Source organism: Mesocricetus auratus, unplaced genomic scaffold (assembly GCF_017639785.1).
Source record: "Mesocricetus auratus isolate SY011 unplaced genomic scaffold, BCM_Maur_2.0 Super-Scaffold_100046, whole genome shotgun sequence".
In the NCBI taxonomy this organism is placed as follows: Eukaryota; Metazoa; Chordata; class Mammalia; order Rodentia; family Cricetidae; genus Mesocricetus; species Mesocricetus auratus.
The window spans coordinates 4,311,803-4,338,202 of NW_024429223.1; the positions used below are offsets into that span (position 1 = coordinate 4,311,803).

Sequence of the window (26,400 nt, forward strand, 5' to 3'; positions counted from 1 at the left end):
CAGAGACGAGGCTAGGAAAGAAACTGAACAGTAGATAGAACACTAGCCCCGTCTGGCCACAGTGTCTGTCTCTCACTAATACATGTGCACAGATTAACACAGACAGGGAATGAATGCCTGAAGGATCAGTTTCACTAGCTTCTATTCTAAGCTAGACCTTCTTCAAAGGTTAAAATAACTCCCACTGTGTGAATTAGAGTCTTATTAAAGTCACATTTAAAATAAGGATAAACATTTCCAAACTACCAATCTTGCCAGGTATGGTGGCCCTATGCTTGTAATTCCTAGCACTTGGCTGGAGAGGCAAATTTAGGAGCATGAATTCACCCACTGCTTAGGTGACCAAGAACCTGAGAGTAGATAGTCCAAGGACCTAGGGTAAAACCAAATACGAGTTCTTATAAAAACAACTTCAATAAAGTAACTCCCAATGACATTCTGCCATACTCATAGCCAATCGTCTGAGAAGCTTCCTCCTGCAGCAGATGGGAGCAGAGACGGAGACCCACAGGAGACAACATGCAGACAGTGAGAAGACAGACCTTGCAACACTCAACCCTAAATGATCTGACTATCAAGTCTCCTCCCTCAGGGTACCCCACGGAAAAAAGATCGCAAGAGCCGGAGGGGAGGGAGGACACCAGGAAAACAAGGCCCTCTAAACCAACATGAGCAGAGCTCACAGGAACTCAGACTCAGCAGCACGCACAGGACCTGCACGGATCTCTACCAGGTCCTTCCGTATGTATCATGGCTTCCGGTTTAAGGTTGTTAGTGGAATTCCTAAGTGTGGGAACAAGTGAGTCTCTGTGTCTCGTGCCTTCTCTTGGGCTCTTTTCCTTCTGTTGTTTGTCTTGTCCAACTCCGATGTGTTATTTTTTGTTTTATCTTTTTATATTTTATTAATAACAAAAAGTTTAAGGTCATCCTCAGTAACAAAGTACAAGGCTAGCCTGGGCTATGTAAGATTATCTCAAAAACTAAAACCAGAAAGCAGCCTCTGCTCCCCAGATCTCACTTACTTTTTCGCTCTTTATGGTTGCATAAAGGTAAACCTCGAAGGTGTCGTCTTCCACAGCACAGAGTTCAGCCTCCACCTGGGTCGTTGCTGAATGGTAACAAATGGACAGACAATTGAGCTGACTCTAAGTTCTCTCTCTTTTTTTTTTAGAGCAAGCATAGCCTCATTAGGTAACCAAGCAGGGACATTTATGCCTTTCACATCCACTCATAATGCAGAGCAGTCCTAAAAGGTAGGCACAGCACAGGCACACTGACTGGCAGGAGGTAGGGCAGATACTACAAGCTAAACAGTGTCAGACGGGCTCCAAAGAATGATGCATGAAGCCAGGCACTGGTGGCGCACGCCTTTAGTCCAGCACTCAGGAGGCAGAGGCAGGTGGATCTCTGTGAGTTCCAGGCCAGCCTGGTCTACAGAGCGAGTTGCAGGACAGCTAGGGCTGTTACACAGAGAAACCATGTCTCAAAAAAAAAAAAAAAGATGCATGGTAAACAATGCCTTGAGAAATATCTTGAGAAAGATTCCAGCTAGGCAGGGGGCTGCTTTTACCTCAAGAGCATTTTGCTCCCTGGATTGTTCTCAGATATAATTCATGCCTCCTGTGTTGAACACTTACATTCAACTTCTAAGACGTGTTTCTTCCTGCTGGATGTCAGAACGTAGCTACAGAACACAATCTGGTCAGTGCGCCCTGAATCTGGAATGACTTTCAGCCTTGCTTTCATGTTTCCCTCATATAACCTACGGTATGTGCCAGGCATGGTATGCGCCAGGCACGGTATGCGCCAGGCACGGTATGCGCCAGGCACGGTATGTGCCAGGCAACTGTGTTTAAACTGCTCTGTCCTGAGAAAGCCCTGGGAGAGGGCTGCTCTGTTGATATTTAGCATGTGCTCACTGGAGATTATTACATGCTTCTCTGGTCATGTTTTTCTGTCCTCAGCCTTCCTTGGATTACTCTTTTCCTTGTTACACTCATGTATAAAATGTGTACTTAAGCTGGAGAAAAGGTGTCTATAGCACTAGACTATAGTCTGCCCCATCCTTTAAGGTCTTCAAATCCCAGGTCCCACAGAAGATATGCAAAGCTCGGCAGAAGTTGACAGTTAAAGGCATCTTACATGCCTCAAGTTAGCAATGATAAGTGTTACACAACAAATGCACACTTATCCCTTGCTCGGGAAAAGAAGCAGGACCTTTCATCAACTGTGGGATCAAGAAAATATGAGTTCACTTTGTATACCCTCAGGGACTGTTGCTGTGAGAGGAATCCTCTACACAGCCAGCCAGCTCTTTATTTCAGCTGACAATCACTGGCATCCAATCCACCTGCAAAACCAATGTGATACCTGCCATGGAAGGGGCTCCTAGTAACTTAAGGAGCCCCACGAGGAGGGCCAAACAGCCATGCATGAGGACCTCAGACATCATCATATGCATCAACTCAAAGAAGTCTGCAAACATACCCTGGCCTTACCTCTCAGAACGTTCTGAAAATACTGGATAGCTGCACTGTCCCATTTCGTGGCAGGTCTGGAACAGCAAACGGATGCAACTTCATTGAGTAGCAAGCATAGGCTAACATACCACTGCCACTGTGTTAGCTGGATGATGGGTGTTTCCCATGCTAACTATCACATTTCAACACAGACAAGGAGCCTATGGCAGTTCTGCTTCAGGGTACAGATTCCAAGTGTATCTGACAACACCATCATACCAGCTCAGAGAGGTACAGAGGCCCCGCTGAGATGACACTCCCCCCCCATTCCAATGTGTGGTACCCTCTGCCCACCACCATCCCCAGGTGTCTGCAACAAACCCATTTCCCTCAGAGTCCAAGTTCCTTGGAGAGAGAACCCAAATGTGCACCATCCATCACTGGCTGATAACAGAATGGCGACACACACTGATTGACCAGCCCCAGAGTCAGCGCTGGGAAGGCCAGCTACACTCTGTGGGTGGCCCTCACCAAGTTGACTAGACCAGAAAAGAAAGTCTCCTAGGTTCATAATAATCAAAATACTAAACATACAGAAGAAAGAAAGAATCCTGAAAACTTCAAGGGAAAAAGACCAAGTGACATATAAAGGTGGATCTATTAGACTTATGCCCGACATCTCAAAGGAGACTCTAAAAGTCTGAGGACCTGGGCAGATGGATGTCCTACAGACTCTAAGAGACCAAAGATGCCAGGCAAGAGTATTATACCCATTAAACTTTCAATCGCAATAGATGGCAAACATAACATTCCATGCTAAAAACAAATTTAAGCAATATCAATCTACAAATCCAGCCTAACAAAAGGTACTAGAAGGAAACTCCAAACACAAGGACACCCAAATTCGTAAAAGAAACACTGCTACAGCTAAAGTCATACAATGACCCTCACACAGCGATAGTGGGTGACTTCAATACCTCACTCTCACCAATAGACAGGCCGTCCAGACAGAAACTAACAGACACATGCTAGAGCTAGCTGAAGTCATAAACCAAACGGGCTTAACAGACGTTTACAGAGCATGTCATCCACACACAAAGAGTATGCTTTCCTTAGCACCTCATGGTTTCTCCAAAACCGATCGCACACACAACACAAGTCTCAGCAGACACAAGAAACTGAAGCAACATCCCACCATCCTATTGGGCCACCACAAACTAAAGCTGGATCTCAACAACAACAGAACAACAGAAAGCTTACAAGCTCATGGAAAGTTAACAGCTCGCTACTGGATGAAAAATGGGTCAAGAAAGAAATGAAATATTCCCTGAACTGAATAAAAATGAACACGCAACACGTCCAAACTTATGGGACACAATGAAGGCAGTTCTAAGAGACAAGTTAATAGAACCAAATGCTTACATAAAAAAAAAAGGAGAGATCTCAAGCTTAGTAACTTAACAGCACACCTAAGAGTTCTAGAACAAAAAGAAGAAATACCCATAAAAGGAGTAGATGGCAATAAATAATCAAACTCAGGGCTGAAGTCAATAAAATAGAAACAAACAAAAAATACACCAAGAATTGATGTAATAAAGAGTTACTTCATGGCACACGCCTTTAATCCCAGCACTCGGGAGGCAGAGGCAGGCGGATCTCTGTGAGTTCGAGGCCAGGCTGGACCAACAGCCTCCAAAACAATACAGAGAAACCCTGTCTTGTTAAAAAAAAAAAGAGAGAGAGAGAGAGAGAGAGAGAGAGAGAAGTAGCTGAGAATTCTACTTCATGATCTGCAGGTAGCGGGAATGGAGCAACCTCAAAGTCTACCCCCAGTGACACACACACTTCTTCCAAAAAGGCCGCAGCTCCTAATCCGTTCAAATACTGCCACACCTGGTGACCAAGTATTCAAATCCATGAGCCTTTAGGGGTCGTTCTCATTCAGACCAACACAATTAGACATCAAGAAAACAGCCCAATTAAAACAGAATTCTCAAAAGAGGAAATTCAAATTGCCAAGAAACAAGGAAATGTTCACCATCGATAGTCCGTCAGGGAAATGCAAATCAGAACTGCTTTGAGATTTCATCCTAACCCCGTCAGAATGGCTAAGACCAATGAAACAAATGACAGCTCATGCTAGGGAAGATGTGGAGCCAGGGCAGCACTCATCCATTGCTGGTTAGTGCAAACTGGTACAAACACTGGAAACCAGCGTGGTGATTCCCCAGGATCCACCTCAGAATCATCTACCCTAAGATCCAGCAACACCACTCTTGGGATAGACCCAAAAGATGCTTCATCCTAACTCAGAAACACTGGCTCAACCACGTCCACTGCTACTCTATTCATAACAACCAGAAACTGGAAACAACCCAGCTGTCCCTCAATGGACAAACAGATGAAGAAACAAATGGATAATGTACCACATAAAGACAATGTGGTCCATTAGCACAATGGAGTACTACTCAGTCATTAAAATCTGACTTCATGAGATTCACAGGTGCATGGCTGAAACTAGAAAAAAAAATCATCCTGAGATAACCCAGACCCACAAAGACAGATGTGTATTACTTACATGAGGATATTAGTCAATGATAACCAAGCTATAGTCTGTAGAATCATAGAGTTAAGGTATAAAGTTAGGAACAGACAGGTATCATTAGAAAAGGGAAGTAGTTATGGGTGGATGTGGGGGATGGAATGGGAAGACCAAGTGGGGGGGGGGGACAAGGGAGAGAATATGGGGACAAAGAGGTGAAATAAAGGGTCCCTTGAGGGGTAGTATGATGACAGAGCACAGTAGAAACTCCCTAAAATAAAGGGTCCCTTGAGGGGTAGTATGGTGACACACCACAGTAGAAACTCCCTAAAATAAAGGGTTCTTTGAGGGGTAGTATGGTGACACACCACAGTAGAAACTCCCTAAAATAAAGGGTTCTTTGAGGGGTAGTATGGTGACAGACCACAGTAGAAACTCCCTAAAATACATACCTATGATGAAGGCGATATATGGGGGAGACAGAGTCCCAACTACCCATCTCTTGTCACCAAATGAAGCTTCCAGTACTAGGATTGGGTTACATTAATTGAGTTGTTGGCCAAAAGGGTCCCACAGGAATCCTAAAACAACTCAGGTTGTTGCCAAGACTATATGTTGCTCTCCACAAACTGACAGAAAGGCCAAATTGCTGAATATCTACACAACTCATTGAACATGGAGACCTGGAGCTGATGCCTGCATAAAACCCCTATATTCTAGTGTCTTTGGGATAGGAAGGTATCTGTGCACTACCAAAAGAGAAATGTAAACAAACCCTTAGATCTACAGTGGTGTCCTGCCTGCAAGATATGTTAGGCCAACAGTGGCATAAAGCTTGTGAGAGTAACCAGTAACTGATCTGACCTAAAGCACACTCCATGAGATGGAACTCATACCCAACACTGCCTAGATAGCCGATGGACCTAGGATAAAACCAAACACTACTGTTTTTGTTGTTGTTCAAAGGTAGCAATGACACTCTGCTCTACTCATCAGAAACTTCTTCCTGTAGTTTATGGAACAAATACATATATGCAGAGAGCGAGAGACCTTGGGACACTCAGGAGTAAATGGAATGACTATCAAATCCCTTTCCTAAATGTTAGGGAACCCCACGAAGAGGCAGAGAGTATAAAGAGTCAGAGGGGAGGGAGGACACCAGGAAAACAAGGCCCTCTAAACCAACATGAGCAGAGCTCACAGGAACTCAGACTCAGCAGCATGCACAGGACCTGCACGGATCTCTACCAGGTCCTTCTGTATGTATCATGGCTTCCGGTTTAAGGTTGTTAGTGAATTCCTGAGTGTGGGAACAAGTGAGTCTCTGTGTCTCGTGCCTTCTCTTGGGCTCTTTTCCTTCTGTTGTTTGTCTTGTCCAACTCTGATGTGACTGTTTTATTACACTTCATTTTGCTATATTTTATAATCACTTAGAATCCTGTTTCCTAGTGAGATAGAAAGGGAGTACATCTGGATGGGAGGGGAACTGAGAAACTGTAATCAGGATGCGTTGTGAGAGAAAATATCTATTTTCAGCAAAGGGAGGAATATCATTCAGAGAGGCTTGGTCATTTTCAAAGCAGTTTAGTCTACGTTGGCATAACACTTGGAAAATATTTGGTAACAAGGTCTCATTATAAATTTCTCACAAGACGAGACCAGCCTGGTCTACAAGAGCTAGTTCCAGGACAGCCTCTAAAGCCACAGAGAAACCCTGTCTCGAAAAACCAAAAAAAAAATTTCTCACAAGAAAAAAATGATAAAAATGGAAAATACTTTCACTCCTGCAGTTATCAGATCTGACAGTGAATTCTCTTATGTTTTATATTATTTCTGCTTGTTTTTGAGACCAAATCTCACAGCATCGCTGAGGCAACAAGCAAGAATGTGGACTACAGGCATACTCCATCTCACCTGGTTTATTATATTTCCTCTAATTATCACAACCACCCCGATTTCCCTGTTTTTAATTTTGGGAAAAAGAAACAGGAAGGCAACTGGACAATTGCCACACGCAAAAACTGTACATTACAACAGCTATTTTACTGATCCCTGACACAGCCAAAGTGCTGCGTAAAATACTGTACATTACAACAGCTATTTTACTGATCCCTGACACAGCCAAAGTGCTGCGTAAAATACTGTACATTACAACAGCTATTTTACTGATCCCTGACACAGCCAAAGTGCTGCGTAAAATACTGTCAGTTTATTCAGGGAGAAAGAAAGCTGCTGACATTCTCCTACTCAAGCAGCCTGAAATCCACACGAGTTCTGTCTCATGACTCTTCATTGCCCAGGTGTGTTGCTCACTGGGAAGGACAATTTAAAAACTGCCAGCATTCTGTGTGACAGGCTATCCTTATTTCTAAGGTAACCAGGACACGCGTTCCTTTCCCCTTATCCAATGAGGCCGCCCTACGTCACATCATTTTAGTTAAGATCTAGCCTGAAGGTGAACAGTGGCTCTTCACAATGTCACACCAAGCCTGCATGCGAGTGGAGCCAACTTCTAAATTACTAGATTGCACTTTCTCTGATTGTGCTTGCTCTTCATAACAAATGATGGAAACACACACAGAAGTAAAATGGGTGCCAATATTTCAAGCTTTCGAAAAGCTGCACTCACACGATCTCAGCACTGTCTTCACAGAAGTCGATGTGCAATGTCACAGGCTTCGTACAGTAAAGTCTGAATTTTTTTGCTCTATAAGGAAGTTGCATAAAGGATTCTACTGCAACTCGGATGCTTAAAAGTAAAACACAAATAATTATAAGTAAAAAATTACACATAATAAATTCATTTAAAAGACACATATACTTAATATACTTTATATAGAAAACAATTCTTCCTTTTTTCTGATATAGCTACAACAATGCTTAGAGACATCTGACCAAGGGTTCATCAACTGTTCCCTAAGGAACAAAAGAAAACTTAAGTTTTATGTATAAAGGTATACATATTATGAATAAATAACCTGTTATTAAAATTCCATGCCACAGGAGTTTAGGCAAGAAAATGTGTCTAGTGAGGCTACAAATGGTGAGAAATACTGAAAACAATTAAACCTGTGAATAAGTCTACATAAATTTTTATTTTATTCTTTTAGACAAGGTCTCACATAGTTCAGATAGGCCTGTTTCCATGTCCCAAGGGCTAGGATTACAGGCACGTGTCACAATCGCCATGCCTGGCTATTTCAGGTATCAAAATACCAAATTCAGGTAGGCAGGGTCTTCATACTTACTGAAAAGGTTGGCAAAAAAATTCAAAGATTGGCCTATTAGTTGAGTAAACAATGACATCCAGTCCCAGAGTTGGAGGAGCCTGCCCAATGGACATTTGGCTCTTGTGACCTCCCTAAGAGTCGGTCACGCCCTCCCTGTGTGTCCCTAGCGGTGGCCTGCGTCCTCCTCTTGTATGATTCTTGGCAGCATTGTTTTTGAGCAGTTCCCTCTAAGATCTACTGTGTCCATGAGCAAGCGAGGGGAACAGACCAGACAGTGGTTGGCAGAGGCACCCAGATGCAGAGAGGAAGGCTTGTCTTACGCTTTCAGGACAGAAGCCACCTGCGAGCCCTAGTCTGACCATTTGTGTTTCCAAGTCTCTCCCTACCTTAAAGACGGACACTGACATAGCTTCGCAGTCAAGAACAAGGCTGCTACAGCCTGATTTTGGTTCTATTACCACATCAGCTGGCTGACAACTGCCTCTAACTGCAGCTCCACGATCCAATGGTCTTCTGGCACATGCACACACTCACGCACGCACTCACGCACACACACCATATGTACACATAACTGAAAGTACATCTTTAGTTTTTAAAGACTTAATGTATTTCCTTTACTGATGTTCTTCTTTAAAAATGCCATCTGTCTCCCTAAGGCAGATAAGGCAAAATTAACATGTATGTACTTTTTAGATTTTACTGGAATGTACTTGGCAAAATCCACAAGGAAGCACTCTGCCAGGTAATGGTCTGCAGAAGAGACGATCGACTTAATCACAGCCCTGCACCAGCACTTCAGCTCCTGAGAGAACACCACACACACCTGCAAAATGAAAACAGTCTCTCGTCACACATGGGAGACCTCAAAAGCCCCTCAGATCTCAGAGGAGCATGACCACTGCCCATCGGGCAGAAGTTCAGGAATGTCTTCTTATTACAGTAGTTACCTTTAATCAATTTCTGTTGCTCACAGATAACTACAGTCTGAAAGCCAATATATGAATAGCCTATAGTGGGTTCTTATTACCGTGGACTTTATGATAGTGTACTGTGCCATGACGATGTTACTTTATTACTGTTGCCAGTGTCTTCCTAGGCCTAACTTGTAAATTAGGCTCTGCAGTAACTCAGATCTCCATGAGGGTCTTAGCAGGTAGCTGTCTCTACAACATGCAAGTTAAAACCGCACTGTTCTCTCCTCTTCAAAGAACAGAGCCTACAAATTGCTGTCAGACACCTCAACCCTGGATTCCTTTTCGCCATGGCTCACACACTTTAATGTCTGTTTCCTGTCTGGCATAAATAGTCCCTGCTCTATGACCATATGATGCCACCTGGGGTTTTTTGGTCAGTGGATAGTGCCTGCTATATACTAAGTCTTCAAACACTACTTGCTGAATGCCTGCAGCTGCTCTTAAAGGAACCACTCTGACAAAGTGATGGCCCTTAATATCCTTACTGGATCACAGGGCCCCACCAGGCCACAGGCCACGTGACTGGCAATCCATTCAGGCAAACCACGTGTTGACCATGTACTGACCACAGGATAATTGTCATGTTATCACCATGAAAACACACTGTAATAAAAAATCCACTATAGGGCTATTTGTAGATGAAATCAAGGTTATTGGAACCAAGTGCTTCAGTCCTATGAGTGCTGGCCTAATGTCCAAGACAGGATGACTTCTACGTGATTAAGAGGCCCGTCCTGTTTACACAGTGTGTTCTGGGCAAGCAAACAACTTTATAAACCACCTGCAAACTGAAGTTGGAAAATACAATACGGCCATTCCTCAAGAACGTTACAGAGCTCAAAAGCCAGTGGCTGGAGAGGAACTGTGACAAAGAATGAAGAGCCCCTCTATCGAGTGACAGAATCAAAGCCACTGTGGGATAGGTTATACGGTCACCTTCCTTCCACAGCCAGCAGATTCTGAAGCTGCCATTCTACAGCAATCTATCAAGTATAACAGTGATACAAATAATGAACATGTTGTAGCTCAGTAGTGCATCTGTATGCAAAAACTCGGCTTCAATCCCTGTCATCTAAAACACACACCTGTGGGAACAACAGACCTTAGCCGGAAACCCACTCCTCCATCAGCTTGGGAGCAGGCAGCTGTGAAACAATGTTTACTGAAAACAATCCAGTGCCATAAGTTCCTGATAAGGGCTTGATAAGGGCCGGCTCACTGACACACCCTGACTTTGATCTTCCCGATGGCTAGCCACTTCTTCCTGCCCCCTGCTGTCACCGATTCTGGTGTCAGGGATTTAACCACCGGTCAGAAGGAGGAAGAGAGATGTGTGTGCCGTGTGTGGATGTATTTATGACAAAAGCTTTTCTGGAGGGAAGCGTTTTCCTTGGGAAGTTCTCTTGAGCCTACTTGGGGAGCATAAAGATTTCTTAATGCAACCGACCAGTCTCTGTGTCAATCCCGACACCCTTGCCACATTATTGGATACAGGCTGCGCAGCGGACGCAGCACACAGCACTCTGGTGGTGACAACCTCCCTATGAAGACATGCCTTCTCCGTCGCCTCTTCAAGAGGGAAGAGGAAACACAAGGAACAGCGCTCTAAGTGCTGTCCCATGGCTATGACATGCCCAGGATGCTGCCCTACCCTCTGTAGGCCCACGAGCAGAAAAGCAGTTTACAGAAGGACGCCCATCCCGGGGGAGCAGCACCAGAGCCCCTGGATCGAGGGGCCACCTGATCACCTGATAGATATCTGCTTTTCAAAAGAAAGGAAAGAAGGCTCAGAAGCCACAAAGCTCGAGATGACACTGCGCCTGCAAAGGGGCTGGGCATGAAGCTCAGGGCTCCATCCCCAGTACAAGAATAAACAAGTTGAGAAGCTGAGTTCCCAAGGGGATAACTGGGCACCAATCACGAAGATGAAAAATTGTATGAGTAAGCATCATTCTTAAGGGGGCTGGAGAGATGGCTCGGGGGTTAAGAGCACTTGTGTGATGCTTTGTTTATGTTCTGACAAAGAAGCTTCCCTGGAGATCAGAGGATGGAGTAAGTCACTAGTTAACCATAGAGGTCTGGAGGTCTGGAGGAGAGGAGGCAGGGAAGTGATGAGTTGAGAAGAGACAGGTTTTCGCCCCTTTTCGGTCTGAGGATTCGGGAGAGGTTAAGAGGTCTCTGGTGGCTACTGCTCTGTTTCTCTGATCTTTCAGCTTTTACCCCAATTATTTGGCTCCCATTCTTTATTGATTAAGATTAATTAGATTCGTGATTCGAATACTGGCTGCTCTCCCAGAGGACCAGGGTTCAATTCCCAGCACCCACATGATGGTTCACTAATATCTATAGTCGGATCTGGTGCCCTCTTCAGGAATAAAGCTGCACATGCAGATAGAGCATAAAATACATAAAATGCCTAATACAGAAATATATAAAATACATAATACATAAATTTCTAAAAAGATTCTTAAGTGTTTACACTACTAATTGTTTGTTTTCTTTCTGTTTTTGTTTTTGTTGTTGAGACAGGGTCTTTCCAGACAGCCCTGGCTCTCTATCCTCAAACTCACAGAGATCTGCCTGCCTCTGCCTCCCTGCAAGTGTTGGGATTAAAGGTGTGTGCCACCATGCCCAGGTAACCATTTCCTATTTTATTAGTTAATACATGAGGACAAGTTCTACTTTTGGCTTTATGAATCCTAACTCAGAATGCACAGGGAATGAGAAAAATCTTATGTCAAAAACAAGAATGAAAGAGCTGATCTACGCAGTGGTGGCCGCTACTGAATGGAGAGACTGTTAAGGGAGGCTCTGATGGCAATGGTGCGACGAGGTTGCCACAATCTCAACCCACTGGCATCTCAACACCTCCTAATTAATACGACAGGAGTTCACAGCATAGATATTGAGGAAAAGAGATCAAATCTGTCTTTCCGAAACATTTAACTATGCTATCAGTCTATACAAAATATAAAGGACAAAGGGAAAGTTGAAAAAGTAAACAGGCTATGTGTCATACGCAGACACGCATGTGCACACGCCATAACAGCCCAGCTGAGCTAGCGTCACCTTTGGAGCTAACATTCCAGTGCTACAGGAAAAACAAGACATCATGTTAACAATGGAGGAGACATGCAAATGTTTTCTAGGTTTTTTTTTTCTCAAAACAAGCTTATAAATCGTTTCCTGTCACTCTGTTATAAAAGTTCACTCTCCTGAAAAATGCCTGACAAGAGGGCAGGATAAGGACAGTGGACTTTGTGTCACAAGAACACAAGGGGGCCAACGTGGAGCGAGCAGACTAAAGAAACTGAGCTGCCCACAGCCTGAACAACAGCAGAGAAAGGAAAAAAGAAAAGAAGCACCAACACCAATTAAGATCCCGGGTCCCAGCCCCGGGTCCCAGCCCCGGGAAGACAGCCCTGTGCTTTATATATAGTCAGTTGGTGAGGCAGCTCTACAGTAAAGGTTCCTGCTGACACGGCCATGGAGTTTGCTCCCTGGGGCCTGCCCATGGTAGGAGAACCTTGCCTAACCATCCTCTTCCAAGACGAGGTTCTACCTTGTGCAAAATAAACTAGCTCCAGGCGATATGACAGGAGTAGCTGAAATATTCCATCTAGGTACAGAACATTTTGCGTTTTGACTGCTGTTTTAAACACTGAGATCAGAGCACATTTAGGTCTAAGGGTAACATAGAAAGGCACATACCTGCCCCTCTTCCAGCATTAATGGCTTTATTTCTATGTCTTGGCACATGCTGTTATAGAAGTCATTCATGGCACTGTTGAGTTTTTGATAGTCGACTTCTTGTTCTAAAAAATGACTACATCCTTTTATAATTACCCAGAAGCAACCTGGATCTTCGATCTGTAATATTTTAAGAAGACAAAACAATGTAGGATTTAGAAGTAGAGTCATGTGATATAAAACCGTAAATCACAGTAATTGTTTCCAACATGGAATGATCTAACAAAACCTTGACAAGCGCCTTTGTCTGAAATGGTCAGACTGAAGCTGCTGTAACGGGACATCTATGTGAGTTTCAAGGCAGCCTGGGATACACAGTGAGTTCCAGAACAACCAGGGCTACATGGTGAGACCCCGTCTTGAAAAAAACAAAACAAAGCAAAAACCAAAACAAACAAAAATATAAGAACAAACACAAACAACAAAACAAGGTCAGATGGAAGATAAAATCCCCAAGCACACAAAGAAGCATAGGCAGGCAATTCTCAATGATGTCTACAACCACCCTGCAGGTTTTTCCTTTCTGAAAAACAGGTTACAGGGACTGGAGAGATGCTTCAGCAGTTAAAAGCCCTGGCTGTTCTTCCAGAGGACCCAGGTTCAACTCCCAGCTCCCACGTGGCAGCTCACTCCTGCCTGTAACTTCATTTCCAGGACCTCTGACATCCTCACGCAGACATACATGCAGGCAGAACACAGTGAACAAGAAATAAAAATAAAAATAAACAGGTTATAAATACTGTCCGTGGCTTGCTTATGAATATCATGCATATTTTTGAAATATCAGAGATCAAGGGCATCAGGAGGCAGTGGCCAGCCTGATCTACAGTGTGAGTTCCAGGATAGCCGGGGCTATGTAGAGACCCTGACTCAAAAAACAAAAACAAAAAAGCTTGAAAGATGAAAGGGAAAACAAGATAAGAACCTAAGTGTGGGGAGTCAAGGAAGCTCTGAGTGGGTCCGGAGGGAGCAGATAAAGTCCTGTGTGACTGTGTGCTGGTGACAGGGACACAGGCATGTAGATGGTGACAGTGTGCTTAAAAACGTGCAACTACAGCTTCTCCTCAAGAGCCTCGGGTGAAAAGTCTTCAGGGCCTGGCTAACTCCTCAGGCTCCTGCCCAACCTAATGACTCACTGGGGTTCGGGTTGCTGCAAAGCCGCTGCCACTCCACCAGTGTGCACAGCCCACCATGACTCAGCGCATGTGTCTGCGCGTCATTCCCGTGTCACCTGGGTCGTGTGAAGTCCAGAGTCACACAGGACGGGGCTGAGGCTGTAGCTCAGCTGGTGACACGCTTGCCTAGCATATATGACATTTTTATCTCCAGCATGTCACAGAGTCAGATGTGTTGGCACACGCCTGTGATCCCAGGGTTGGGAGGCAGAGGGAGGGCAGCAGGAGCATCCATAGTTATACAGTGAGTTGGAGGGCTGGCCTGAGCTACCGTTCCAGTCTCAAAAGTGGGCTAGAGGGATACGGGGAAAAGAAGGGGAACAAGAGAAAGCCAGTGTGGCGGGGGACGTCCTGCATGCTGTGAATATGTGTTCCTCTTCCTGGTTGATGAACACATGCTGATTGGCCAGTAGCCAGGCAGGAAGGATAGGTGGGACTGCCAGACGAGGGGAATTTTGGGAAGAGGAAGGAGAGAAGAGCAGCCAGAGAGAAGCCATGTAGCTACCGGGAAGATAGGACATCAGGCATTCTCCAGTAAGGTAAGGCCATGTAGAAATACATAGATTAACAGTTATGTGTTAATAATTACGAAGGAGCTAGCCAGTAAGAAGCCTAGGCCATCAGTCAATCAGTTTATAATTAATATGAGCCTCTATGTGTTTATTTGGGGCTAAACGGGCAGGTGGGACAGAAACTCCATCTATAAATGGCACCCCTAACATGGGTCAAGAATTTCCATGTAAAACCTGACAAAATCTTAGAAGGGGATTCTAAACACAAAAGAACAGAGGCAAGTACAGCTTCTTGGTAGCAGCATTTTCTCGGGTGGGCTTTGTTTGCCAGAGGCAAGCAGCGGCTCACGGTTCCTTTAAGAGAGGCTTCCTAGCCAGGTAGTGGTGGTGCTAGCTTTTAATCCCAGCACTCGGGAGGCAGAGGCAGGCGGATCTCTGTGAGTTCGAGACCAGCCTGGTCTACAGAGTGAGTTCCAGGACAGCCTACAAAGCCACAGAGAAACCTTGTCTGGAAAAACAGAGACAGAGAGAGAGAGAGAGAGAGAGAGAGAGAGAGAGAGAGAGAGAGAGAGAGAGAGAGAGAGAGAGAGAGAGAGGCGTTTATGAACAGCGGGTGGCATGCTTCTTGGTGATGACATGAATCTGGAAACTGCCATAAATCCTAGACTCTGGAAAACCCAAGGGATAGGACAGGGCCAGCCGCCACTTTAGTCTTAGTCATGCTACTCAACAAATTAAAGAATCGTGGCCAGAAAAAGATAAAGATATACAGTAAAGACAGATTCAGATGAGGAAAAAACTCTAAAGGGTTTACAGTGTGTTATATGTAGGCTTGGAAAAGAAAACATATAAAATGGTTAAAAATAAATCAAAAGGCTGGTTGTGGTGGCACACACCTTTAATTCCAGCATTTGGGAGGCAAAGGCAGGCAGATCTGTTATTTCAAGACCAGCCTGGTGTACAGAGTGAATTCAAGGGCAGCCAAAGTTACACAGAGAAACTCTGTCTCAAAAAACCAAAAGATAAAAGTAAAAGAAATAGAGTAAGGGTGTTGGTGGTGCACACCTTTAATCCCAGCACTCGGGAGGCAGAGGCAGGCAGATCTCTGTGAGTTCAAGACCTCCCTGGTCTACCAAGTGAGTTCCAGGACAGCCTCCAAAGCCACAGAGAAACCCTGTCTCGAAAAACCAAAAAAAAAGAAAAGAAAAGAAAAAAAAGAAATAGAGTAATAAAAGAAAAGCCACGTAAAGATGGAGAGTACATAGGGAGTCTGGATCTTACATGTTATTGTGTTATCTTTGAATTGCTTGATTACTGAGGAAGGAACAACAGCTGCTAAAAGACATTTGATTGTAAGTGCTGCTGGATTAATCCAACTTAAATTTTGAAGTCAAGGCATTGTCATAATATATAAGTCTAAGAACATGTTACTTTGGAAAAGAGGTTCTGCTTTTGTTTCCACAGAAGATGAAAAGCTATGGATTCCTTCCAGACTAATATGGTTTTATGAAGCAAGATCCCCCCCCAAGCAGTGACCCAGGTGACCCAACACCCAAAACAGCTGAGACAATGCAGCCTCAGACCACCACAGCCAAGATTGGGCCAGGTTTCTGGGTTTTCTCAAGATACCCATGGGACTGACAGCACCCCCAAACAGCAGGAAGCAGTTTGGAGAGAACTACGCCCATATTTCAAAATATTGTTTATAAACATTTTTTCTTTTAAACAGGGTTGGTTATAAATGGATAATGATCACAACCAATCTCTTTCTAAAGGAAAAAAGGGAATATGACATAAAAATACTTGCATTGGTATGGTTTTTGATACAAATTTATAGTCAATTTTGTTATATGTATCTATTCTTGTTTAGATATTATGTTTATACAGCTAATTTTAAAATGTAATGTATAATTAAATACAGATTGTAGATAGTCACCTATAATAGTCAAAACTTAGTTATGTTAGGTTTTCTAGACATACAGAGATACATTTCAAACAGACAGGCATTCTTCGAAACCTTTCAAAGACCTAAGAATATGACATTTAAAATGGTTTATTAGAGTTTTTCATGACAAAGAGATATAATTGCTCCTGGAAACACCAATTATGTCAGAGAGAAAGATGGGCATCAAAGAAACTCACGGAGTTTGCCTTCAACATGACAAGATTAGCCATTTGGGCAAAAAACTGTTCTTGCCTGGACTGTTTGACTGTTGCTGTATAAACTGGACATGCAGGACCCACAGGAAAATGACTGCTGAACTTGAAAACAAGATGGACAGTCTGCCAGACATTTTGAAGGACACAGAGAAAAATGACTGACAAACTGCCAATACAGGCGGGACAGTTTAAAGTTCCCTGCCCTGATGAGAAGTCTTCTCTTACCCTGTAGGCTGAAGATGGATGTCCCAACACTACTAACTTTGGGTAACTGTCCAGACAGCAAGATGTCTCTGTCAATTCTAGAGTTTACATATTATCCTTCTGAGGTCTTTGATGGAGTTGAAGACAGATAGCTACATTTATAAATTTCCTTAGTTATGATAAAAGATAAGTTACATATGCAACTTTAGGCTCACAAAGATAGGATAGATGATAGAGTATTTCCTTTAAATTTTGTCAAAGGTTAATGGACTAAATATTGTTAACTATAGTTATTGCTTGATAACTGTTTTGTTCTATATAATTTTACTATGTTCAAGTAAAAACCTTCCCTTTTATTTAGACAGAAAAGAGATTATGGATGCTATCCTGCATGCTGTGAATATGTGTTCCTCTTATTGGTTGATGAACACATGCTGATTGGCCAGTAGCCAGGCAGGAAGGATAGGTGTGGCTACCAGACTAGAGGAATTCTGGGAGGAGGAAGGAGAGAGGAGCAGCCAGAGAGAAGCCATGTAGCTACCGGGAAGATAGGACATCAGGCATTCTCCAGTAAGGTAAGGCCATGTAGAAATACACAGATTAACAGTAATGGGTTAATAATTAAGAGGGAGCTAGCCAGTAAGACGCCTAGGCCATCAGTCAAGCAGTTTATAATCAATAGAAGCCTCTGTGTGTTTATTTGGGGCTGAACGGCTGAGGGACCAGGTGGAACAGAAACTCGGTCCACACCAATGAGGGGCTGGGGGTGCAGTCCAGTGGCAAAGCACTTAACATACGTGTACAAGTGTATGTTAACATTCCATCTTCAGTATGAACCCCAGGCTAAAAACCTAGGGGAGGATAAGTGATAAATACAGATTATTACCTGGGGAAAGGGAAGAGTAGAATAAAAGACTGAAGGCAGAGCTATCTGAATTATATATATATTTAAATCAGGCCAGTGAGGTGGCTATACCATAAAGGCACCTGTTGCCAAGGCTGAAGACCTGAGTTGTCTGATCACTGGAACCTATAAAGTAGGGAAAACTTTCACAAATTGTTAAGTTGTCCTCTGACCTCCATATGCGCTCTCTCTCTCTCTCTCTCTCTCTCTCTCTCTCTCTCTCTCTCTCTCTCTCTCTCTCTCTCTCTCTCTCTCACACACACACACACACACACACACACACACACTAAATTCAAGTGGAATTAGAAGACCTATAAGAGGCTGGAGAGGAAGCAGCAGCTAAGATCGATTGCTTCTCTTCCAGAGGACCTGAGTTCACTTCCAGAACTCAAGCCAGGTAGCTCAAAACCACCTGCAACTCCAGCTCCAGATGAGCTGATGCCGTCTCCTGGCCTCCAAGGACAGCATCCCACATGGTATATGCCCTGATGGGTATTGTCTTAGTTGGTATCCTACTGCTGTGAAGAGACACATGAGCATGGCAACTCTTTTTAAGACGGCATTTAACTGGGGCTTGTTTACACTTCTGGAGGTTAGGTCCACTGTCATCACTGCAGCAAGCATAGGCAGACACGGAGCTGGAGAAGAACTTGAGAGCTCTACATCCAGATCCACAGGCAGCAGGAAGAGAGCCACAGGGCTCGACTTGGGCTTTTGAAAACCTCAAAGCCCACCCCTTGAGACACACTTCCTCCAACAGGGCTACACCTCCCCAACTTTTCAAATAATGCATAGTGATCAAGCATTCAGATCAGATCTATGAGTCTATGGAGTCCATCCTTATTCAAACCACCACACAGCATACAATTAAAAATTAAAAACTGCACAAAGTATCATTTTTAGAGATAAGCTAGAAAGTGGAAAAAGTTAAATTTGAATTTGAAACACCAATTAAAACCACCATTGATTTTTCGAATGCATGTCTACCTCTTCCTACTGAGAGGGGCTAGAAGCCAACACACCAACACAGCATCCTACACACCAGAGGGCAGGGATACAAGTTTGCTTTAGTATTTTTCTACTCTTCTGAATATTTGCTTTTATTTTTTTAAAGACCAGATTTCATTATGTATCCTGGCTGGCCTAGAGCTGGGTATATAGACTAAGTTGGCCTCGAACTCACAAAGATCAACCTGCCTCCTCTACCTCCTGAGTGCTGGGATTAAAGTTGCATGCCACCATGGTTGACTGTTTGAAGGTTTTTATAATTACTGGAGTGAGGGGACAGCAGTCATTCTGATTTTATTCATTGAAGATAACTCTATAGTCATATAATTAACAGCAAAACTGTCACCTTCATGCTTAATATAATAAAGAAGGGACAAAGCAAAGTCCAATAAAGTCAGTTACTAGGCATATGAAGAATGAAACCATGACACAGAAAAGAAGAGAGGGAGGACCCCCGGAGCCACCAGATGGTTATAGTTAGTGGCTAAAGAAGCTTAGTTACAAAATGGGACTTTGTTGTGTTTTGGTTTCAAGACCGGACCTCACAGAGAGTGACCTCCATCTCCTGAGTGCTAGGCTTACAAGAGTGTGTCATGGCACCTAGCTGTATTTACAAACGTGATTGATATTCAAAGGGCAGGAAGTAAAACACAAGAAATAAAAACCTAATAGTGGTGTCCATATTATTTCATTCAACACTGACTGGAGTGTGTTAGATAATAAGATTGTCAGGAAAACTGAAAATAAATAAACTTATCAGTTTTTATAAACATGACTGTCTACACAGAAAACCCTAAGGATTCTATAAAAATATATTACAACTACTGTGGAAATATAAAACTATGAAGAAAGAAACAGACACAAAAATACAGGGAAAGCTGGACACATGCCTGTAGGAGGAAGCCTGTATGCCGTACTAGAGGCGCATACAGATGAGGTAAGAGCGGTTTACCACACTGCTAACCACACCCACTTTAGGCATGACTAAAGACATATACGTACGTAGGCAGTGAACTACGTCACTAGCCAAGCCCACTTTTGGGCATGGCTAGGGGGCGTTACGGGGGAAGCACACAGGAAGTCTTGGTCTCTTTTCCCGGATTTCGGCTTCCGGTTCGGCAGCAGAGAACTACTTGGCTCATCTGGGTTACTTGTTTGGTATCATGAAAACACATCCACACTTGTGGAGTAGAAGACTTAACACTGATACAAATGAATTAAGATGTTAACAACTAGATACAGATTCAATTCTTACTATCAAATCCTAATGGATTTTTTTTTTCCTTACGAAATCTTAAGTGATTGTAAGTAGCCAACAAGGCTCTAAAACCAACAAAGCAAAGTGCTGGGGATGTAGCTCAGTAAGCAGAATACTTGCCTAGCTACGTATGGAGTCCTAGGTTTAATCCTCACGGCAGTACAAGCCTGTGATCCCAACACTCCTGAGTTGGAGGGGAGGATTGGGCTACCAAAGGAGGTAGAAGAGACATTGTATCTAAACCCAACTAGGTAGAAGGACTCATACCTGATTTCAAAACTTACTACAAAGCTACAATAATCAAAACAGTGTGGTGCTAGTATAATTGCAGACATACAGACCAGAAGGATAAAAGCCCAGGGAGAACCCCTGCCTTTACCATGTGGCCAATAATAGCTGACAAAGGTGCCAAAATCATTCTATGAGGAAACAGTAGACTTTCCAAAAACATCAATGGGAAACCGAATGTCTCATGCCAAAGAATGAACTTATTAACACCATATAGAAAAAAATAGTCCAAGGGACAGGCAAGATGGCTGAGCAGGTACAAGCATCTGCTGGGGTAGCCTGGCAACCTGAGTTCAATCTCTGAAACTCATATAAACATGGAAGAGTAGAATTAGCTCTACAACCTCCTCACGCATGTGCCTCCTCATAATGAACATGAATGCACCCCCGTGATAAAAAATGCAAAAAAAGCCGGGCAGTGGTGGCGCACGCCTTTAATCCCAGCACTCGGGAGACAGAGTCAGGCGGATCTCTGAGTTCAAAGCCAGGCTGGACCGACAGCCTCCAAAACAATACAGAGAAACCCTGTCTCGTAAAAACCAAAAAAAAAAAAAAAAGCAAAAAAAAAACACTAAATCACAGTGTATCAAAGGCCTAATTGTGAGATGTAGGCAGGACTAGAAACTCTTAGATGCAAACAATACAAAATCTTTACATTACATTTGGCATTGGCTGCTTGGCCATGTCACAGCAACGAAAGGGAAAATAAACTATTGACCCCGTCAAAAATGCATTTTACACCTCCAGAGAGACTATCAATATAGTGAACCCATGTGTCCCAGTCTCCTTCCTGCTGCTGTGATAAATCCTGACCAGAAACAATGTAAGGGGAGGAAGGGCTTGTTCTGTAGTCCGTTACTGTGGAAGGGAAGGCAAGTCAGGAACTCGGGAGGAGCCAGGCACACGGACCCAGTCAGGAGCAGAGTGAGTGAGAACACATCGCACCCAGTCAAGAGCAGAGTGAGAACACATGCCTGGATCCTGGCCTGCTTATGCTCAGCTAACTTTCTTAATTATACAGCCCAGGGTGCCAGGGTGCACAGTGGGCTGGGGCTTTTTCCCACATCAATGATCAAATCACTGACACATGTCCACAGGCCACCCTGATCTAGGTAACGCCTAATTGATACATTCTTCCCACATCAATTAGCAATCAAACACACACACACACACACACACGTACGTCCACAGGCCAACCTGACCTAGGTAACACCTAATTGAGACCATCTACTCAGGCTGTGTCAATTATAAGTAACCAGCACTCCAGGAAATGGGAGAAAATGTTTGCAAATCACTTATCAGGTATAAGGGACTGGTATTCAGACTGTAAAGAGAGTATCTAAGACTCAACAACCACCCCACAACAAATCCGAACCACTCAGAAAAACAGCCCGAGGACCCGAAATGGCATTTTTCCACTGAGCCTAACACAGGTGGCCAATCATCTTGTGAAAAGATGCCTGCTGGGCTCCGCGGTTAAGAGCGAGGGGTTGGTTGGCTGCTCTTGCAGGAGACCCGGAGAATCTAGTTCTCATCAGCTCCCGGCACCCACACCAGGTGACTCAGCGCTGCCTGGAGCTGCAGCTCTGACGAGGGTACCTGCACACTCATGCGCACACATCCAGGACGCAGACGCATAATAAAAAATAATAATAATAATAAGCCGGGCGGTGGTGGTGGTGGTGGTGCTCGGCTTTGATCCCAGCACTAGAGGGGCAAACACAAAGACGGGTGGATCTCTAAGTTCAAAACCAGCCTCATTTACGTATCAAGCAAACCAGGGGTACAGAATTAAAACCCTAAAATAAATAAATAAATAAATAAATAAATAAATAAATAAATAAAATAAGCATCAGTAAGATGATCCAGTAAAAAAAAAAAAAGGCACTCGCAAACAAGCTTGACTACCCGAACCCGACCTCAGGACAGTTGTCCCCCGCCCTCTACGCACGAGCACCGCGGCGCTCACGCCCACATAAAAGCTGAACGACGCACGCGCACAAAGGTTGAACACTGCACGCGCACGCGAGTCGACGTTAGGAAAAGTGACTGTACCAGGGTCACAAGGCCGAGGCTTCCACGGAAAACTGAGTTACAGCAGGTGGGCTCACCGGTGGATATTTAGCTTTGGGGAGGTTGTGTTCCTGAGATGGGGGTGGGGAAGAGGAGGGGGGTCTCCGCACGGAGTAGCCCAAGCTAGCCCAGAACTCAACGTGATTTTTCTTTTTCTTTTTTCTCCCCCTCCCCGCCCCCCGCGTGCTCCGCCGAGCCAGGCTTACACACTGGAGCGTCGAAGGGGTCCCAGCATGTGCCACCGAGTTTGCAACCTCACACGACGACGACGAGGGTGTGCAAAATGAGACACACCCTGAAAGCCAGCCAGCCTTGGGGCACCTGGGCTGCTGGGCCCCCAAGGCGGTAGGGGCGCGTGGGGTGGGGGGAAGGGGGCCTCGAGGAGGAGGAGGAGGAGGAGGAGGAGGAGGAAGGCGGGGACCCCTCACCTTCAGCACCAGGACCTCCAGCATCCCGTCGAAGCCTCGCGCCCCACCTCGCCCTTCTCCTGCAGAGCCGCTCGACGCCACCCCACGCCACGCCGCCCCACGCACGCAGGCTGGGAGGCAGCTCTCGGAGCAGGGCCTGGGGGGTGGGGGAGCTGCTGCTGCTGCACCGGGGGACCTCGCCGAACCCGCACGCGCGCTCGCGCACACCCTTTTAACGGCCCGCACACGCTCACCCGCCCCCATCCCCGCCCCCATCCCCACCCCCGCGCCTGCGCACAGGCCTCAGGAGGGCTAGACCGCTCCCCACTCCCCACCCCCACTCCCTGCGCGCAAACCGCCTGGATAACGGCCTGGCCGCGCACAGCGCCGCCCTGAGGCGGGTCGGTGCATTACAAGGTTAGGGAGGACGCACCGGTCCCTCTCCTCCGGGGACAGCCTCACACAGCAGGCTCTTTTATCTTGTCCCCATGTCCCCGAGGACCTACCTCCGTCCCCACCGAGGATGGAGAGGTTGTTGCATGCAATGCAAGCCGAGTCTCCTTCTGCAACCTTGCCTGCCAGGAAGCCCTGCTCTCCACTCCCCCCTAGGGCCAAACTTCCACGCCCCATCCATCACCAAGCTCCGGTTGGATCTCTCCTGTATCAATACCTGACTTTTGGCACGGAGCCAGGGTAGACTTTTCTAATGAGCCACACCCAAGGCCTTGTGGCTTCCTGGCATTGTTTCCACCTGAGCGCATTCGGAGGGGGAAAAAAGGGCCCCACCTTCTTCGGGGGGGGCAGGTTCTGGCCACACGTGTGTTTCATTGCACGGGGCTTCCTTCGACTCCCGGCTCTCTCGTCCTCGTGTTGTTATGGGCAGATAACAGCGTTTTCTGAAGGTAGACGTGGTGGATCGCACCGTGAAACAGGACAGCCAGAAGCACGGGGAGGGTTAGCTATCCGTGCTTCTCTCTCTCTCTCTCTCTGGCATCTCCAGCAAACAAGAGGAAGAATAGTCCATTAAAATTAAAGGAACCACGGGACTATGAAGAGGAGGTAGACCCAAATGGTTTTTACAAAAGAATTCTTTGGTGGTTGAATTCTGGGGGGGGGGGGGATCGCTTCAATTTGCGTTCAATTGTATCCATCTTCTGGTGGAAAACCTCGGCACCGGGCACCGAACCCTCTGCCCAAGGATGAGGCCAGACCACTGGATGCAAAAGCAAGAGGTGGTTTATTGAGTACACGGGCGCCTGCGGATGCTACTGCAACCCGGGTGCAGAGCATACCGGGCTTGCAGGGAGTACAATATAGAGTTTTAATGGTTACATAAGTAGCACAGCAACAGGCATTTCATTGGCTACTTAAGTGTGGGCTGAGGTCATCTTGGAGGCAGGGGTAGTTGCCAAGGACTAGGTTTCCTGGTATTGCCACATAAAAGACCCCGGCACGCTTCGGCAATTATTATCCGAGTCCCATGACTGCTCTGGTGATCACAGACACCCTGTTTGAGGGCGAGGCACCTGGTCTGGGTTTTTTCATTAGGCCACGGCCTGGCCTTGTTTTTCTTTTCCTAGGGGGCCCTGGGTAGGGGTCTTTAAACTGGTAAGGGAATCAAGACAGCAAAGAGACTTGGTTTCAAGCAAGTGTGGACATTGGAGGAAAGGGAGGTCACGTGTTTGGGAAACAGCATACACATAGCATCCAGTTTTCAAAGTAATCTTGGGAAGTGAGGGGACCGGGGCATGCCTTCAGGAGGCAGAGGCAGGCGGATCTCTGTGAGTTCGAGACCAGCCTGGTCTACAGAGCGAGTTCCAGGACAGCCAGGGCCACACAGAGAAGCCCTGTCTGGAAAAACCACAAGTAAGCTTTGTTCCCGGGAAGACAGCTCAGCGGGGAGAGGGCTTCTTGACACATCCATGTGAGAGCCTGCGTTTTTAATCTTTCAAGACAGGGTTTCTCTCTGCACCTAGATTGCATTTTTAAAAAGTGTGCTGACACAACCCCAATGCCAGAGAGGAAGAAACAGGCAGGTCCCTGCTGCCACAGGGCTTGCTGACCAGCAAGCCTGGCCTGTTTACTAAGCATCAGGAAGGCGAAGAGACAAAAAGAAAAAGGAAAAAAAAAGTGGGACTAGGTAGACGGGTCAGTGCGTGAAAGAACTTGCTGTGCCAACATGAGGACCTGAGTTCAAATCCCAAGCACCCCTGTTTAAAAAAAGAAAGGCTAGGAATGGCTATGTATTTCCCAGCTTCGAGGGAAAGACATGATGGTTCCCAGAAACCCACCCGCTGGCGAGACCGTATCCCAAGAGACTACAATAGAGAGTGTGAGCTGCCTTTCTTGTGTGCACGGAACACGTAAGCACCCACATGTACACAATCAAGGTGCAGGGCTACTTGGGGATAACACACAGGGTTTTCCCTCTGTCGCCCACAGGGGCGGGCGCACAGAAGAAGCCTGAAGCCAGGCAGGACGGCTGACGGCTCTGACCCCCACAGTAGAAGAACGAGGCAGGGCCTCGAGTTTGAGGTCAGCCCGGACTGTAAGAGGAACACGTGGTTGGCTTCAGCAGGACCAGGAAATACGTGTTTAAAGGCTCAGGAAGGTGGCTGGGGCAGAGGTTTACAGTGCAGGACACTGCTTTCTCCTTTGACTGGGGCCCATGCTACGGGATTGTGTTTGGCAATTTCTCTCTTCACGCGGCTAATGGAAGCTAGAATCACGCGCACAGGACTCTGAGCGGTCAGAACAACTGCAAGTTGGCCGTGAAGACACGCGCTCCTGCAATCCTAGCACTCCAGAGGCCGACGCAGGAGGATGATAAATGCAAGGCTAACCTGCATTACTCGGGTAGTTCTAGGCCAGCTAGGGCAAGTTCGTGAAGCCCTGTATCAAAACTGCAAGAGCAGTAATAATTTCTCTTTGAATTTTTGACCCAGGGTCTCCCTATACAGCCCTGGTTGGCCTTGAACTCAGAGACCCAGCTGCCTCTGCCTCCCTCCGGAGCGTTAGAGTTAAAGGTGTGTGCCACCACACCCGGGATAATATGAAATTAAGAAGAGTAGTGTAGAGGGAGCTGACGCTGGGGATCCCATCTCTGGTTCTCCTACACCCGTTACCCTGTCTGCGTCATCACGACAACAGGTATTTTTCTGTTTTGTGTAACACCAACGCCTTATGAAACTACCAATTCTTTCCTATTCCTCCCACAGACAATTTATGAAAATGAAATCTATGGCGGGGTGGTTATGGCCTGTGCCTTTAACACAAGCACTTGGGAGGCAGAGGCAGGCGGATCTCTCTGAGTTCGAGGCCAGCATGGTCTACAGAGTGAGTTCCAGGACAGCCTCCAAGACAATACAGAGAAACCCTGTCTCGAAAAACCAAAAAAAACAAAAACAAAAACAAAAACAAAAACAAAAAAAAAGAAATCTAGAATATGAGTCTTTT

General features: G+C 45.5%; 1 protein-coding gene and 1 long non-coding RNA gene across 4 annotated transcripts in view; one reads left to right on the forward strand and one right to left on the reverse strand.

The window, feature by feature from the left end:
* The window catches only part of Tdrd12 (tudor domain containing 12), a 65,436-nt gene extending 42,272 nt beyond the window's left edge, over positions 1-23,164 (reverse strand). For 2 of the 3 annotated variants that reach the window (XM_040735496.1, XM_040735495.1), the window contains exons 1-6: positions 22,966-23,164; positions 12,917-13,075; positions 8,918-9,054; positions 7,631-7,750; positions 2,499-2,554; positions 1,023-1,108 (exon numbers count right to left, since the gene is read on the reverse strand). In XM_040735496.1, coding sequence (XP_040591430.1) covers positions 1,023-1,108; positions 2,499-2,554; positions 7,631-7,750; positions 8,918-9,054; positions 12,917-13,075; positions 22,966-22,989 — 582 coding nt within the window. In that variant the 5' untranslated portion in view covers positions 22,990-23,164. The remainder of the gene's footprint in view (positions 1-1,022; positions 1,109-2,498; positions 2,555-7,630; positions 7,751-8,917; positions 9,055-12,916; positions 13,076-22,965) is intronic. The other variant, XM_040735497.1, reaches the window with a different exon arrangement.
* LOC121135998 lies at positions 22,461-23,997 on the forward strand. Its single transcript, XR_005873109.1, has 2 exons — positions 22,461-22,565; positions 22,738-23,997. It is a non-coding gene; the product is annotated as an uncharacterized LOC121135998 (long non-coding RNA).
* The last annotated feature ends 2,403 nt before the right edge of the window (positions 23,998-26,400 follow it).